General features: G+C 42.5%; 1 protein-coding gene across 2 annotated transcripts; it reads left to right on the top strand.

The window, feature by feature from the left end:
* The first annotated feature begins 1,035 nt into the window (after window positions 1-1,035).
* On the top strand, window positions 1,036-14,718 carry sall1a (spalt-like transcription factor 1a). 2 transcript variants are annotated; one of them, XM_076999835.1, is made up of 3 exons: window positions 1,036-1,958; window positions 8,218-11,618; window positions 13,088-14,717. In XM_076999835.1, exons 1-3 carry the CDS (start codon window positions 1,886-1,888, stop codon window positions 13,529-13,531), a joined length of 3,918 nt encoding a protein of 1,305 aa, XP_076855950.1. In that variant the 5' UTR covers window positions 1,036-1,885; the 3' UTR covers window positions 13,532-14,717. The 2 variants fall into 2 exon arrangements, with proteins under 2 accessions (XP_076855950.1, XP_076855959.1); XM_076999844.1 differs by lacking the exon at window positions 1,036-1,958 and adding an exon at window positions 6,021-6,138 and having other exon boundaries at window positions 13,088-14,718.
* The last annotated feature ends 2,626 nt before the right edge of the window (window positions 14,719-17,344 follow it).

Raw genomic sequence — 17,344 nt, 5'->3', positions numbered from 1 at the left:
ACCTGATCCATCTCGCCTGCAGCATCTCGTTAAATATTCAGTGAAAAATAATGGCATCTAAGACATCACCTATAGTCACGTTATTATCTTCATTTCTCAAAATCAGCCGGACTGATAGCTTCGTTTGTCTTTCCCTGGACATAAATCTTCGGCTGTACAGGACTCAGCGGAGACTCCGGAGGGAACTCTCATCCTTAAAACTCTACCTGCATTAAGTTTAATCAATCCTGCGTCTTAGATGTGTCATTATATTATTATTCTAATTTTTTCCAGTGTTTTGATGATAATTCTATAACTTTACATTTTATTTTATGTATTTAGAAATGCTCTGAGATCATTTTATATTAAGAGGCCTTATATTTGAAATAATAAAAAATAGCAGAAGGTCTGTTTTGTGTTCTACTTTGCAATCCACAAGCTGCTTTTTTTATTTGATAGGCTACGTAACCGACCTAGGATACGTTATCATACATTTACTGTCAAATAAACACGATCATGGTGTAACGTGAAAAGCTACAAAAAAAGATTTAGTTGTCTTTAACTCAAAGCACAGACTACTCATCACACAATGCTAATTTTCATTGACAGGAATAGTCACTGCAGAAAAATATTGGTTAAGACCCATCGTACGTTAAGATACTTGTCTGAGATAAGAGACGTAGCCTATATAAAAATAGAATACTAGCTGATATTTACTGTTTCGTTCATTACGTATATTTGTATTTAAATTCATTAACCTCGATATACGTTTGTAATACTAAACAAGCAGGTTTTAATTGCGTCAATGACTAAGCGCGCGTCTTAAAACAAAAAAGCAACAGATAAGAAGCTTCCAAATATCATTTCGCTTAGGTGGCATATATTCAAACAGTTGAGAAGAACCGACGTGAGATACAAGTGCTTGGTAGCTCGAGAGAGCGAGGAAGAGAGAATGGGTGAGCGAGGAGGGAGGTGGGCGCGAGACGGAGAGGGACGGTCAGAGCGCGCGAGCGCCAGCGTCGGCCTAGGATAGAACAGCCCAGTGACCAATAGAAGCGCAGATGGGCTGGGCTCGCGAGCTCTCAGTCTTACATGGGCCCTTAAAGTTTGTTTGTTCGTTGAATGCGGCGTGTGATGAAAACGTGTTACTTATCCCGTTCGGCAATAATCAAATGAATCTGATTTGAGGATATTCGACACATTCTATGGACTTCCGACGCTATTACGCACGAAAGTAATTTTGCCGACCTACTTTTCCGCTCTAGCCTTGAGGAACAAACGACTAGGTACAAGCGGTGAGTTTGCCATCATACAAGGACTGAATCACAACGATTTCAATGCCAATCAGAAACAAGGACAGCAAAGCACTCCGAACAGCCGTTATTTGGGGAAAAAACAGCCGTTAAGGCAAACATGGATGTTTTGTTACGACCTGTCGGACACTTTTGGTGAATTGAAACTTAAACGAGTGAGAACGGCGATAACTGTTTGAACAGCTCGAAAGAAAAAAAAGAGACGGTTGCACATGGACAAGAAATTGACATTCCTGTAGTGTACAAGATAAGCTTTACGGAGCCACCAGCTGGCTGCTAAGAAGGGTTAAACTGCGTCTGAAGGGAGTTGGAAAATCCAGCCTTTCTTCCACACGGATCAACTCATTGGGTGGGAGAAGCCAGAGAGACAAGAGTCCCCAGCAAATCAGCGACTAATTGATTAAAGAGACTTCATTTGAATAGGGGGCTGGCGAGGTGCCAATCGCCTTTCAAACAACCCCCCCGTATGATTAATCGCGAGGCATTATTGATAATCATAACAGGACACATGCGCGGTGGACGGGCTCGGTATCCGTAATTTTGGGAAGTTTTTAGCAATTTTTCATTCTTTCGAGGCTGATGCGTGAGCCAGCATGTCGCGGAGGAAACAAGCGAAGCCGCAGCACTTGCAGACCGAGCCGCAGCTGGCCTTGGCCGGCCACGATGGTGAGTGTGAGCCGCTGCAGCTCACGTCCTCGCCGCTTGTGCACACACTACTGAACGCTCACTTACCACGGACGGAGACACGCTTCTCGTGCTTACTGCTTCTCTTCGTTGTCTGAGCACGCTTTCTTTAAGTTTTTAATAACAGTATTTCTAAAGGTGAACGTTATCACGCATATTTAAAGCAGAACAGTCTCCTTTTAAAATTATTTTGGGGCAGTTTCATTTATCGTGTAAAATTATTAATCCTATAAACTGTACTCAACGATAATAAATAAGGATTTAGATGGAAACTGGGAGTCTTGTTTTAAAATACATTTTGGCTCCTGAGTATTTAAATATGTTTGCATTTTCTTATTCGGCTTGTTTATTGTGCTCAAAAGTCGTGAAGTTCTCTTTACAAGATAAAATATTTTATACGGGCCTTTTTACTAACCGTTTTAACAGTAAGGCATTGCTATAGACACGGACACATTTGTTCGTTTTGTTATGGCCCACCAAAGTTGAAGTTGTTCACAGAAGTTTGGGATCTTTCTTCTCCTCCTTCTTCTCATCCTCCGTGATATGTTCCGGAGTCGCTCATACACACTCAGTGCTATGGGAACCAACAACAGTCGCTTTTAAAACCTCCGCTTTTCTCCCAGTCTGGTTTATGATTAAGAAAAACACTTGGCTTGCTTATGTTTTTTTCTATCGTATTTCAGTCAGCCCAAAGGTCTTAATTTGTCGGCTTAACTTAATGCTACCTTTAACCATAGAAAAACGCAAGTTTTTCTGATTCTGAAGGGCTGTTTAGGGATTATCTGGCTAGATAAAAACCACTAGGATTTCACGTAAACCTCTTTTAATCAGTCTGTTCGACAGTGTGTCCATATGGGTATAATTTTAGGCTTTTGTGCCTATATAGAAGCATATTTTACAGTATAGCGTATTGTATTTTCTCTCTACATTGGTCTTTTCGTTTTATGAATGTAGCCATTGCAATTTTTATGATTTATTAAACTAATAATCAAACACGTTACAACTAACGTGGGACTTCTGAAAAACTGGAGGGGGAGTAGAAATCCAATACAAATCCCACGAACAGGTCAAACTTGCTCTTGTTACTTTTTTGTAGCACTTTAGAATGTAATGTGGAGCGCGTGGAACTGGGACTAATGGTGATGAGGCGCGTGTATAGTCCGGCCCGTCAGGGACTCTATTTACTGGGGATCACGAATCCACACGCACAGGCTACACATCCTAAATGAAGTTTATCTGTAATAAGTCTTTTTTGCGTTACTTTTTAAAGTAAGTCGAGCAAAGTCTTTACAACTGCAAAGATGGCAATTAAACACGGATTCCTCGCCTATCTAAGTTAGTTTAAACTGTGCACTTCAAAAGATGAATAAAGTTAATTTGTGCTATAAAATGCGTTTAAAGCACATTAACATTTCTTCTATAAAGTGGCCTATTTATGGCCTGATCGTGCTATCTCGCAGAAGAGCTCCATCTCAACGTTCAGCGTTTGAGATCAGGTTTCGTCTTGCTGATTTTGAAAGGACGCTTTGATGTGATAAGGATTTAGATTTAGTATCGAAACTCGAGTAATTTTCGACACAATTGGGCTTTTTTATTTAATCTTCCATATTGCTTCCAAATGGTACCTATGGTAAATTAACAAAAGTTCGCCCACATGGTAATTTTGTTTCAGGCAGTACTTGAAAGCTTTTTCGCTGGCCACTGTCTATCATATGGCTTTCTTCAATCTCTAGATAAAAGTTTTGCGAAGCAACAGGGCAGATTCTCAGATGGCCGAATATTGTCCTGCCCAACGCTGACCTTATCTATACTGTGTGCGGAGCTCCCGTAGTGTCCGACTGACCTTCCTTCTCCTCTTTTCACTTAAGCGCTTTATTTTACCCATCCTGATACATTTTTGAAAACGCCTAAAGAATTCTGTGCAGCCCAGTAGCGTTATTTTTATTCTCAGAATATTTAAGTTTTCGGCTTTGGTTTTATTTATTGATTGTATGTATTTTTGCTTAATACGCATATATTACATTATTCCCTAGGCCGACATGCAGTGTTGGTGTGAGAGGGAACTATTTAATCCGAATGCAGGGGATTGGTTTGGATCAACGCGACAAACGATCTTAGCCGAAGTTTGTGATTTCGCTGGAAATGTAAGAAACTGAAAACGCGTCGAAATTTGGCCTTTAAATATTTAAATTAATATCCAGTCAAAATGATTGACAACGTTTGTCTATCATCTGACCGATCAAATGTTTTTCATTCACTTCACCAAATACAGACCTGTTGGCTGCTAGGCGTGTGTTGTGTACAGTACTTTTCTTACTCTCTTGAGTGAGAACATAGACTTATGAACTTTTTTTTGGTGGAAAATCGAGGCCCAGTGGTACAGTTGACCAGAACTAGGAAAGCTTGCCCTTTCCTGAACCTGTAATCCACGTTAGGCCCAAGCTGTATCAGAGAGGGAGAGGGGGGGAGAAAGATGCAGAAGGGAGAGGAGAGTTGTCTCTGTTGTCTCATCACCCAGGGTGGGATGAGAGGCTGTTTTAACCTTTGCCAGGCTTGCACCGCGGGGAGGTGAGGAAGGCTCAGGTCACAGAGTGTCCGTGTGTGCTGCCTCACTGACCCCCAGAGTGTCTGGTCAAAGGCAGCCTAGCAGGAACTGAGGAGAGGGGGGGGGGAGTGTCTGCTCTCCCCTCCCCTTTCACTCCAGCAAACATACAAATCTCTCTCTGGATGAAGTGTGTGTGTGTGTGTGTGTGTGTGTGTGTGTGTGTGTGTGTGTGTGTGTGTGTGTGTGTGTGTGTGTGTGTGTGTGTGTATATAGAGGAATAGATAGATATATAGAGGAAGTGTGTTGCAGAGTTCCAATACTGTTTGTGTGTAATATTTTACGTATTACAAATACACACACTCACACACAGTATAGGAAACAAACAGTATTGGAACTCTGCAATCAAAAGGTATTTGGTTGCTTGTCATGTGGTTTTTTTTTCCTTCCTTCCTTCCCTCCCCCATCATTTGTATAGTGGAAGTTTGGAAGTGGTCTGAAGGAGCTGGCCTTGCTTTGTAAGTCCCCTCTCACACCCCTTCTGTTTTAAAGCATGTCTGTACTGCACTGGCTCAACACGTACTGACCAGAGGAGAAGAGCTTTACAGGACCTCCACCTAGTGTTCATAGGGAAGTTTCCAAAAGGCTGAGAGAGTACAGGGGGAGGGAGAGATGAAGGGAAGGAGGAGAGAGAGAGAAATGAAGAAGTAGTGTGAACAGTTACTCCCTCTGTGAAATTACGCGACACCTGAACCACAGAAAAAACAACGTAGGCATGACCGCTTTTTGTCTTTGCCTTCTGATCCACTCTCTGGAGCACTTTACAGACGTCTTTCACTGAGTCTCTGTGGCTTACTGGGTGTCCCCATCTGCTCGGAGCTTGGCGTGGCACTGCACGGTGTTGAGCACCCAAAGACACGGCTGTGTGAAGTTGGGTCCTCATCAGAACTAGAGCTCCGCTTCAGCTGAACACACTAATCCTCCAGTCAGCTGGCAGCCTGCTGTCCTGCGTTGCTCGCGTCCAGGGCTGGGCTGCACCACCACGCGCGTGTGTAGGTTCTGCTTCACACTGCACCTAAATGGGACTTTCAATCAACGCTTCATCTACTAAACCATTTTGTATAGAGGCTATAGCTGTGTGTGTGTGTGTGTGTGATGTATACAATATATAAATGAATATAATGAAATGCATGGCTGAAATTTGAGAGAATATTTGCAAAATTAGACCCGTTTTAGAAATGTTGGGAGTTGATCTTTTAAGCATGGTGAATATTTTGCATTAATGGTAAATATTGTTTACTAAAACATATTTGGCAATTAAATCAGATTTTCTTTTTTTATTTTATTATATTTCTTTTTTGTGGTGATAGGGGGGTGTGAAAACCTAGCAAGGTTGTTAAACTTTTTGCAAATGCAAAACGTGCTTTTAAGGGCAAAGAATAGATTGTTCCACAGTAGTTGAGTAGTTTTGAATATAATGATGTAGCATTTCCCTTTCTTAGGATTATACAGTGTGAAGTGTCCCATAAACCCTTCTGGCACCTTCACAAAGATTTTTTTTTTTTCTTTTCTTTTTTTGTATGCAAAATGCACTTCAGCGACTGCTATATTTTCACTTCGGTAAGTATAATAGCATATGTTTAAGACTGAAGTGTTAATGTCATAATTATAGAAAATTAAGGTTGATTTTTCTTTTAATATTTTATTTTCTAAATTGTATCGATTTCACAAACTTGCCCTTTTCAATATTCTTTTCAGAGTCCCCATTTCCTCTTTTTTTGTATTAGTAAAAAAAAATGAACTCGGTTAATTTTAATATGCATTATTCTAAACTTATAATAGTTTATGTATAAATTTCCTTTTGAGCAGCAGCACCCCCCCCCCCCTTCAAGCACATGTATGTGTTTCTTAACTTCAGTTAAGATATGTGATCATCTTAAGCAATGCATAGAGATTAACTTGTGGTCTTTACCATAAAGCGTTCTCCGTAATCTCCTCCCCTCCCCCTCAACTAAATTAAACCACTTTTTCCTCCTTAGCCACTTGTGAACCACTGCTGTCATGATATTAAAAACTTTTCATCATAAAGTTGACTTTTCCCGTCTGTCCGACACTGCGGCCTTCCGAGGCCCAGCTTTGGTGTCATGGCAACTTTAGCGTTATCTGATGTTCCAGCACTGAGAGTCGCGGCGGGAGGATAATCCGTGAATTAAAGAGGATCTGTTCTAGGGACGGGGCTGCCGAGCAGGGCCAGACTCTAACCCCCACGGCCCGCGCTGGCGCTCCCATGCTGGGGAACAATGGGGAGCCATCCTGTCTCCCGGCAGGGCCGACACACACTCCTGCAGGGGTTTCATTTGCAAATGAATCCCCACACTGATGAAAATGTAGAGGGCGAAGCCCCTCAGTGAAAGGGATTCATAGAAAATTGCAATTTGTAAATCAACTTGTATGTAAAACAGCAAGATTTTTTTGCAGGATACAAAGGGGAGGAGAAAGAGAGGGAGAAAGAAGGATGGGAGTGTGCAGAAAGACTGCAGGCCCAGAGGGGGTTGTGGGAGGGACAGAAAAGTATTTCTCACCACCACTTTTTTTCTTTCTTTTTTTTCTCAATGCTTCTGTCTTATTTAAAAGAAAATGGGTGAAACTGAAAATGTGTTGAAAGATCAGTTCTTTTCATACTTGTAATTCCAGGTAGTACATTTGCAACTTGGGTGTCGAAAGAGAGAAAGTCTGTTGGAAAAGTTGCAGCAATGATGTAAAACACCTTATTGTGCCCCTTTCAGTTTGTTTTTATTGCCAAAGTAAAGCACATTCTTTTGTTTGATACATATTCGTTGTCATATGTAAACACAGGCAGGTTAAATTGTCCATAGTTAAAGATGTTTGTTCCTTACTTAACTTTCTTACAGTGTGTTGGATTTATACTTGTGGATTAAAAAAACGTTTCCTTCCAAGACTATTTCAGTATGTGCATTTATAGATGCTTAGCTTAGCGTGGTCCATGTCCGTGTTCTTAGCATTAGCAGCAGGGTGTTCTGAATGCAGAGAACCCACTTGTTCCTGTCAGGTCCTGATTGTGGTCTGACTGGATACAAATTAGTTTAGTGACGGGGATAACCTGTCCACGAAGCACGCAGTTGGTTGAAAATGAGCAAAGTTGACAGCAAATTGAAAGTCTAATAAGTCCTTCAAATGGTTGATTTGTGCTAGTGGACATGTGGGCATTGAGGAGTATGAAATATTGGAAATCAATGCCTCTCTATGAAATTTCATTAGGCCCCATTGTCCTCAGTTCATAGTATTTTATGTTTTGATGGATTGTCCGAAGAAAAAGATTATCTAAGGTGGTGAGGCTGAGGGAATTCAGATACACATCCAATGATCACTTCACCAATATTTTAAGTGTTATTGATCTTGCTTCATTTTTGTCCTCTTTCACATAAGTTCAGCTGTGGACTAGTCCCACTTCCTCTAATCTGTTTGGATTTTATTGTTCCTTTTTTAATGGCTGTTTTTTATATATCAAGGGGATGAGTGTTAAACTGATTAACAGAAGATTAACGACAAAAGAATCTGAACAGATAAAGCTGCTGCTTCAGCTGCAAAACATTTCTAATCACTAATCCTCTCTCTCTGTCTCTCTCTCTGTCTGTCTGTCTCTCTCTCTACCCATCCCTTTTTTTCCCTCCACTTCAGGGGACACGGAGCCCAGCTTGGATGACCCCCCTTGCAAGGAGTCGGGTGCCCATGTCTGTGGCAGATGCTGTGCTGAGTTCTTTGAACTGTCGGATCTTGAACAACACCAGAAGAATTGCACTAAGAATCAATTAGTTCTGATTGTGAATGAGAATCCTGCGTCTCCTTCCGGAACCTTCTCTCCCAGCTCCCCTCCCCATAATCCTGACGAGCAGGTGAATGACACGACTAATAACGCAGATCAAGGCGAGTGTGCCGACCTTGTAGACCATAACTCGCTGGATAAAGAGGAAGTCATGGATGTGGATGTGTCGACAATCTCTGCCGCCCATGACGACGGAAGCAGACACATGGAGGGAAGCAGCCCCATCAATGGCAACAGTGAAGGCAGCCTTGGAGGGAGGGGTACAACTGTACCTAATGTGGGCAGCTCTGCTATCTCAGCCTCACTACCTCAGCTTGGCAATCTGACGGAGCTGGGAAACTTCTCTATGATGAACAGCAACGTCATCATTGAAAATCTCCAGAGCACCAAAGTGGCAGTGGCTCAGTTCAGTCAGGAGACGAGACCAGGCGGAGGGCAGAGGGTGGCTGTGCCTGCTTTGATGGAACAGCTTCTAGCTCTGCAGCAGCAACAGATTCACCAGCTACAGTTAATAGAACAGATTCGACACCAGATTCTTCTCCTGGCGTCCCAGTCTCCTGAGCTACAGGTGCCACCCACATCCTCCCCTGGGAATCTGACTTCATCCACAAGTCCACTAACCACACTCAGCTCCCACCTGTCCCAGCAGTTGGCAGCGGCTGCTGGTCTAGCCCAGAGTCTTGCCAGCCAGTCTGCCAGCATTAGTAGCTTGAAGCAAATGGCTGGTACCGCACAGCTACCTCAGAGCAACTCCAGCATGGGAGAGTCATCTCAAAGTCTGGGAGCTATTGGGACTGCTGTGGTCAATACTCAAGCTTCAGACAAAAGGGCTGGTTATCCTGGCCCACTGCATTCCCAGCTAAGCAACCCATCACTAGCAAAGTCATCCACACCAGCTTTTGGGATTGGAAGCCTGCTGAATCCTGTGGCTAACTCACTTCTACCTCAGCCCCCACCGGGAAACCCCATGTTCTCCAGTGCTCTTCCAAGTGTTGGAACCACAGTTGAGGATCTGAGCTCACTTGCTGCATTAGCCCAGCAAAGGAAAGGCAAGCCACCAAATGTCTCGTCCTTTGAGCCCAAGAGCAGCTCTGAAGAGGCGTTCTTCAAACACAAGTGCAGATTTTGTGCCAAGGTGTTTGGGAGCGACAGTGCCTTGCAGATTCACTTGCGTTCACATACAGGAGAACGGCCATACAAATGCAACATCTGTGGCAACCGCTTCTCTACTCGTGGCAACTTGAAGGTTCACTTCCAGCGTCATAAAGAAAAGTATCCTCACATCCAGATGAATCCATACCCAGTCCCAGAGCATTTAGACAATATTCCAACCAGCACCGGTATTCCCTATGGCATGTCAATGGCACCAGAGAAGCCGGTCACCAGCTGGTTGGATAGCAAACCTGTCCTATCTACTCTGAGCTCATCAGTTGGGATGTTGCTTCCCCCAACTATACCAAGCCTGCCGACGTTCATCAAGAAGGAGGAAAACCATTCCGTGGCTGTAACAAGCCCTCCCAACTCTGCAAAGAGTGACTCAGGTCCAGTCGAGCTGTCTGTAAAAACCAGTGATGGTGTGTCGGAAGAAGGCGATGGTGCAACCTTGCCTACCTCAAATGGGAAAACTGAAGAAAGTAGCCAGTCTTCTGGATTCACAGTAAACACAAATTCTGTGAGCGAGAGTAAGACGGAGTACACCACCTCCAACAGCCCTCCCATGGCCACCAACCCACTAATGCCCCTGATGTCGGAGCAGTTTAAGGCCAAGTTCCCATTTGGAGGTCTCCTGGATCCTCTGCCAGGCTCAGAAACTTCCAAACTGCAGCAGCTCGTAGAGAATATAGACAGGAAGGTGATGGACCCCAATGAATGTGTCATCTGCCATCGTGTTCTGAGCTGCCAAAGTGCACTGAAAATGCACTATCGCACACATACCGGGGAACGGCCATTTAAATGCAAAATCTGTGGCCGTGCCTTCACCACTAAGGGCAACCTGAAGACCCACTACAGTGTCCATCGTGCCATGCCACCTCTGAGGGTGCAGCATTCCTGTCCTATCTGCCAGAAGAAGTTTACCAATGCCGTAGTGCTGCAACAGCACATACGTATGCACATGGGTGGCCAGATTCCTAATACACCCCTCCCTGACAGCTACCCAGAATCCATGGGCTCTGACACTGGCTCATTTGATGAGAGAAACTTTGACGACCTCGACAACTTCTCAGATGACAACATGGAAGGACTGGAGGACGGCCCAGATAGCAGCATCCCAGACACACCCAAGTCTGCTGATGCATCCCAAGATAGCTTCTGTTCTTCACCAATACCACAGGACCAGTCAGGCTTTGACCACCAAGATAGGATGCCCCAGGGGCTGGTTGAGGATTCACAGTTAAACAGAAGTAAAGTAACAGAAAATGGTTCAATGGAAGGTGACCACTTCACTAATGATTCTTCCTCACTAGGAGGTGACATCGAGAGCCAAAGTGCAGGAAGTCCAGCTGTCTCTGAATCTACCTCCTCCATGCAAGCTCCATCGCCCTCTAGTTGTGCTTTGCTACAGCGCAAATCCCCCAGTCTGGAGGACCGTCAGCAGAGGCCACTGTCACTGGAGCACGTAAGTGCGGGTCTCATTCACACCCATTCTTCGGGTCTAGGAGCTCTGGACCTAACCTCCATGAACCCCTCTAAAGACCCTCTGGGCATGCTTTTTCCCTTCCGTGAGCGAGGCACCTCCAGGAACACATCATGTGACATCTGTGGAAAGACGTTTGCCTGTCAGAGTGCCTTGGACATCCACTACCGAAGCCATACCAAAGAAAGACCATTCATTTGCACGGCCTGCAATCGGGGCTTCTCCACCAAGGGTAATTTAAAGCAACATATGCTAACCCATCAGATGAGAGACCTTCCCTCCCAGCTCTTCGAGCCCAACACAAGTCTAGCATCCAGTCCTACACCTTCCCTGCTCTCTGTGCCCCCGACGATCAAGACAGAGATCAACGGCTACCTTCATGGTCCTCAACATGATGGGAAAGACCTTCCTTCAAGCCTGGTGACCTCCTCTGCTTCCACTTCCCCAGTGCTTTCAGCTGCTCCTCCAAGACGAACTCCCAAACAACATTACTGTAACACCTGCGGGAAGATGTTTTCCTCTTCCAGCGCCCTGCAGATCCATGAGAGGACCCACACTGGGGAGAAGCCCTTTGCCTGCACCATCTGTGGACGTGCGTTCACTACCAAAGGAAATCTCAAGGTAATATATGCTAGTAATGATGGCTAAGTGATATAGTGCATTGAATGACTTGTGATTGAGTCTGGTTAGTCTGTTTTAAAACAGGCAGGAAAGTGGTGATTTCTCCCCCTCCAGTTCTTTCACAAAAGAGAGCTTTATGGATTGTAATGTCAGTATTAATTTCCAAGAAATTTTCACTGATCAAGACACCAGTAATTGTGTACAGGGTAGAGAGAAGGAACACCTCAGCTGTGCTGAAATAAAGGTGTACAAGTGGAAAGGTTGAGTCACCCCATTAATATGAATATTGGGCTGAAACCTGAGAGTGTGATTGATGGAGCACAGCCAGGAACGCTTCACTTAACAGGCTTTAACTACAGTTACCAGCGGCAACCACCCTTAGCTGCAGCATGCTCAGTATTTTTCCAGAGTTTATCTTGTGAAAACGTGAGCTTCCCTTTGATCATGAAGAGAAAGGGCCCCCTCTCACAGATAAACAGGAACTGGGGGTGGTTTTATGTGGACATGTGTGATCGCACCAGTCGCCTGTGAAGAACTGGGGAAACCTGACACACACGAGGCTTAATTTTCAGGAAACAATATAAATCTCTAACTAGATTCAAATTTCCCCTCCGAATAAATCAGTAATTACAGTGCACTCATTGTGAGAAGTAGAGAAAGGGGCCAAAAAACATCTTTGTATGTAGTTGGGGGAAGCTCTTAGTTTATTTCAAAGTATTTGAATTTACCTCATTCTATTAGTGCATCATTCAATTCATTAGTAAAGTTTGTACATTTAAGTATTTCTTTGGAAAGTTAATTTCTTGTTTTAAAATTAGTCAGTGCTAAGACGCAACATTTTTTCCACTTTAAAATTTTTGCTAATTGCAAAAAAGGAGAAAGTATCCGTATTTTCTCTGAAGCTGTTTGAGCAGCTTAAACTGCAGACTCGGAAGAATGAAGTAAAACAGCCTGCAATGTTGTAGAAAAATGCAAATTGTTGTCATGTGTTTGCTAACTGCAGAGGGTAGTTTACAGACCTGAAACATGGTGTGAGCTGGAATCCCTTGTATGTCGTCTGTTTTACTAAAGGTGATCAGTATTGCACAAATCACTTATTCCACACTACTGCATCGGTGCCTGAAGGGCGAATCGGGGGTTACGTGTCACATTTAATAGTGGCGAGTGCAATGAGAGAGGACACTGCAATCTACCCAGAACATGGTCTGCAAGAGGCTCCATCTGCAGAGAGAGAGCGTAGAGTGAGGGATTGTTTAAGATGTATTATTCTCATCCTAACGACTTGACCTCAAAAGCTGTCGTCAGTGAGGCGATTTTATGCTAACTGTTAGTTCATTATATATTTTTCTTTTTCCATTGCATCATATTGTGTGTGCAATCCTGATTTTTGGCCAAATTTGTAAACTGTGTGTGTGTGTGTGTGTGTGTGTGTGTGTGTGTGTGTGTGTGTGTGTGTGTGTGTTGTTTAGGTACACATGGGTACTCACATGTGGAACAGTGCCCCAGCCCGGCGGGGGCGCCGTCTCTCTGTAGACGGCCCCATGGCTTTCCTGGGCACAAACCCAGTGAAGTTCCCTGAGCTCTTTTCCAAGGACTTGTCCAGTAGAGCAGGGAATGGCGACCCAGCGAGTTTCTGGAACCAGTATGCCGCTGCCTTCTCTAACGGTCTGGCCATGAAGACCAACGAGATCTCTGTGATCCAGAACGGAGGTCTGCCCACCTCGCTCTCCGGAAGCGTGGGCAACGGCGGCAGCTCTCCCATCGGGGGCCTGACTGGGAGCATGGACAAGCTACACAGCTCCGAGCCCAATGCGGCGCTGGCTGGCCTGGAGAAGATGGCCAGCACGGAGAACGGCACTCACTTCCGTTTCACTCGCTTCATAGAGGATAACAAGGAGATCGTCACCAACTAGGGGACGGGCGGCACTCCTGTGGTACGAGCCGACACGCAACTGCTTCCAGACGCGCTCACAAATGCACAACAGAGCATGTGCAGGAGAGGAGTGCCCTGGTGTGCCACCGAGACTTTAGATCAGAAGTTTGAAGAGGACTTGCTTTTTTGTACAATGTACATGTTAAAGTTTTACGGAGCTTATTTATTAGTGATTATAACCTTGCTCGAAAAACCAAGTGGAAACATTAACAGTTAGGTAGTTTTTCTTTTATTTTCAGTCTTACTGCCAGAATGGAGCTGGGTGATGGTGTAAAAGTGCGCATTGGGAACTTCTGGCTAGATGACTTTTACCTTATTATTAAATTATTTCTCTCTGTAGTACGTATAACAACACTGTTGATGTTTGTGATGCATTAGAGCTTGAATAAGCAGAAACAAAAGCCTGTAAATAATGTCCAATGCCCCGTGCTAGATGGTTTACCAGCTGTGTATGAACTTTTTCCCTGATCCCCATCAAGGTTTCAAAAAAATGTCTTCAGGCAGAGGACATGCAGGATAGTTCTATTTCGACTTTTATTTAAGTAAAAAATAAAAAAAGCATAACTACATCTCAGCTGTTACTTTTAGAAATTAATCTTTTTGTTTTTGAATGTTTATGGTATTGTGGTTTTAAATTCTTTTTAGTTTTTTTTGTTTGTTTGTTTTATTTCTTGTTACTGTCAAGAGGCTTCAGCGTAATTGTTACATGGAAAAAAAGAAGAAAAAGGTCAATTTCCTGGTTTGTAACGGAAAAGCGAGATGAATTTGCGTTGTGGGAGATGCTTCTGGAAGTTCAGTAGGCTATGAGCTGGGTTTCGACATTGCTGCTACGTTCTAGCATCTTTGTTTGACATCAAATGCAAATCACGTGTTGATGCGTCCTGTACATACTGTCGGATGTGGAACAACTAACTCCATCACAACAAATGTACATAATCTTGGTCAATAGACAAAGTCCATCTCGGCCAGGCGACAAACGATAGTGTTTTTATAAATATGAATAAATATATATATATATTAGGTTTGCAAACCGTTGGACTGTTACATGCACTTTCTTGGAAAGTTGGAAAATCTTTAAGGGTCCAGTTTCTCTACAATTTAATACCTACTAACAACTACAATACTGTAATTCTTTATTCTAGTAATCAAATACATCTGTTTTCCAAAAGAAACGGTGTGTCGGCGTTTCTCTTCCTTTTTTTTTTAAATTAACGGCAGTCGCGTTTCCTCCGATCACTTGATCACCCCAGGATTGTCTCGCACTTTCAAATGCTTTGTAGTTGTGTCCTCTGCTGAATTAACGCTTGTATATTCCAGAGTTGATGAGCCGAGGCTTTCCCTTGGCCCAGATCTTGTGCAGTAACGCCGCCTGCGTTAAACCGTCCTCCAAAAGTAGCATTACACTGACAGTCGGACCACGTCTGTTCTCACGCAAATGCAATTTAGTGAGTGATCCGGGCGAGCGACGGACAGCCTCTGGACATTTAAAAATATACCGCAGCATAATTTTGATTTCAGTTCATCATTCCGCTGTTGTCAGCTCTCCGAATTTTTAATTAGATGATCGATTGGTTTGGGGCGCGCGTGCCGTCTGCATTTGTTTAGATGGATTGATCAGAGCTGCATGTAGTGAAATGGGAAAAGTTTTTATATATACATACATTTTCTTGTCGACGGTGAGCGATGAAGGTTTCTTAAGAGAAATAGATTTAGACAGTTAAGGTTTCCCTTGCAGATCATACTGAATTAGAAGCGTTAGGCCAGCATACAGGCTGACCTACGACGTGTGAACGTAGCCAAGGTTAGATTACAGTTTTACTAAAATTATAGAATAAAATGGTTTATTTGTGATTGCGAGAGAATTAACCCTACTTAATTACTGGTTTTTTCTGTCTCTCTTGTAGACCACGATTACACAATACCGACGTATTATGATTTTATTAAAATTTAATTATCTGTCCCTCTCTGTGATGCATTTATATATTTATGTGATGCCAGTTTACAGGAAAACAAATTGTTTACGAAAACAAAGAAAACTGTCACCGACGACGGGCGGGTATCTGGCTTCTTTACTTCTACTTCTTTATCTGAGCTGTATCTATATATATATTTTTTTTTTTTACTTTTTCAATTTTTTTTCCCCACCAGCTGCATTTAATTTAACACATCATTGCACTTCCTGCAGCGCAGGATATGTTAATCCGAGTCCCGCATCCCATCTCCTTTACCCCCTCTCTCTCCTCCCCTCACCCGCGGATTTTATAGCTGGCTAAATTCCCCAATATTTACAAGATCTCGATGCTAAATGATCCTTGCAAAAGGCCCGGGCCTGGCAAATGATCCCCGCCTCCAAGAATCTGTTACTTCTGACGGTCCCGTGTGGTGTCGCGATAAAAGCCTCGTTTCAACAACGCCTCATCCTCCGGGTTCTTTATTAGTGAATACCTGTATGGCCCGTGTTTAGTGACTCTGTGGACACACAGCACCTCACATCGCCTCATTCAGCAAATTGTTAAAAATAAATATGTTCAGATACATATGACATACATGTCTGTTCTCTATTTCCCCGTTTCAGAGGAATGGGAAAAAATAGAAGTAATGGTAATTTAGAATTTTGTATGCAAGGTTTTGGCAGAGTATTATTATTATTATTATGATAATAATTATGCTTGATTAAATAACACTACATTTAATCTCACATATCAAAACAATAATGGACCAGGAAAATGTGGATTAGACCTTTAGTGTCCATATTATGTTCCATTTAAATCTGCATTATTTAATATCTGTGCTAAGGCTTGGCTGATGATTTGTTCTGGTAAAGCTTGGAGTAGAAACTGCCCAAAGAGGGCTTGAAATCTACTTGGCCACTTATTTCTAGTAGGTCTGTATTCTTCCTCTGTGTCAGTTATTAGATTTTCTTTAAAAAAAAAAATGGTGTTAAAGCTCAAATGACAATATTATTTAATCATATATGGACTTTAATTTCAAGAGTAACTATATATATATATATGAATATATATATATATATTCATATATATATATATATATATATATATATATATATATATATATATATTCAATATATATATATATATATATATATATATATATATATATATATATATATATATATATTGTAACTATTTACAGTAAAAAGTAAAAGAACAAAAACAAAGCTGTTGGTGAAATGCAAATTGTGAGGGCTTGATGCATCTGCTCCCAGTGTCCATGCAGGAAAAATAAGTTAATGTTTAATGCTCTAGTTATTATTCTGCCTTTTTGCAAGGACACCTGCACCTTCCCAAATCTATCTAAACCAGCACAAGGCAATGCATGAAAAAAGTGACCAAAATATTAAGCAAAATACAGGACAAATTCATGAAAAATGCAGGACAAATACAGGACAAATCCATGAAAAATACAGGACCATGTCCATGCACACATTACCCTTTGTTTCTTTTATTTTTCTTCAGCAGTATGTGACATGAAATTTAATTTTTTAATAATGACTATAGTTTTCTGTTGTGAATAACCATTTCATTATTTGCAACTAAATCATAATTCGGAATGCAGTTTAGAATAATGTATTTATTTATTTAGTCAGAGACAAACAGAAAGAGGAATGAAATATGTATTTTAGCTTCAAATGCAATGTGATCAGCGATGGTTATCTTGGTGTGTGTGTGGTTTCTCAGTCAGTTACGGTTTCCATTTGGTTGCATATTGATTGAGTTGTGCTGAATCACAGAAACGGGAATCTCATGTGGCAGGGCTATAGAATTGTTCAGTG

This window comes from Brachyhypopomus gauderio, chromosome 1, assembly GCF_052324685.1.
Source record: "Brachyhypopomus gauderio isolate BG-103 chromosome 1, BGAUD_0.2, whole genome shotgun sequence".
NCBI lineage: Eukaryota > Metazoa > Chordata > Actinopteri > Gymnotiformes > Hypopomidae > Brachyhypopomus > Brachyhypopomus gauderio.
The sequence above is the reverse complement of the archived record's forward strand: the minus strand, read 5'-3'. Positions and strand labels throughout refer to the sequence as shown.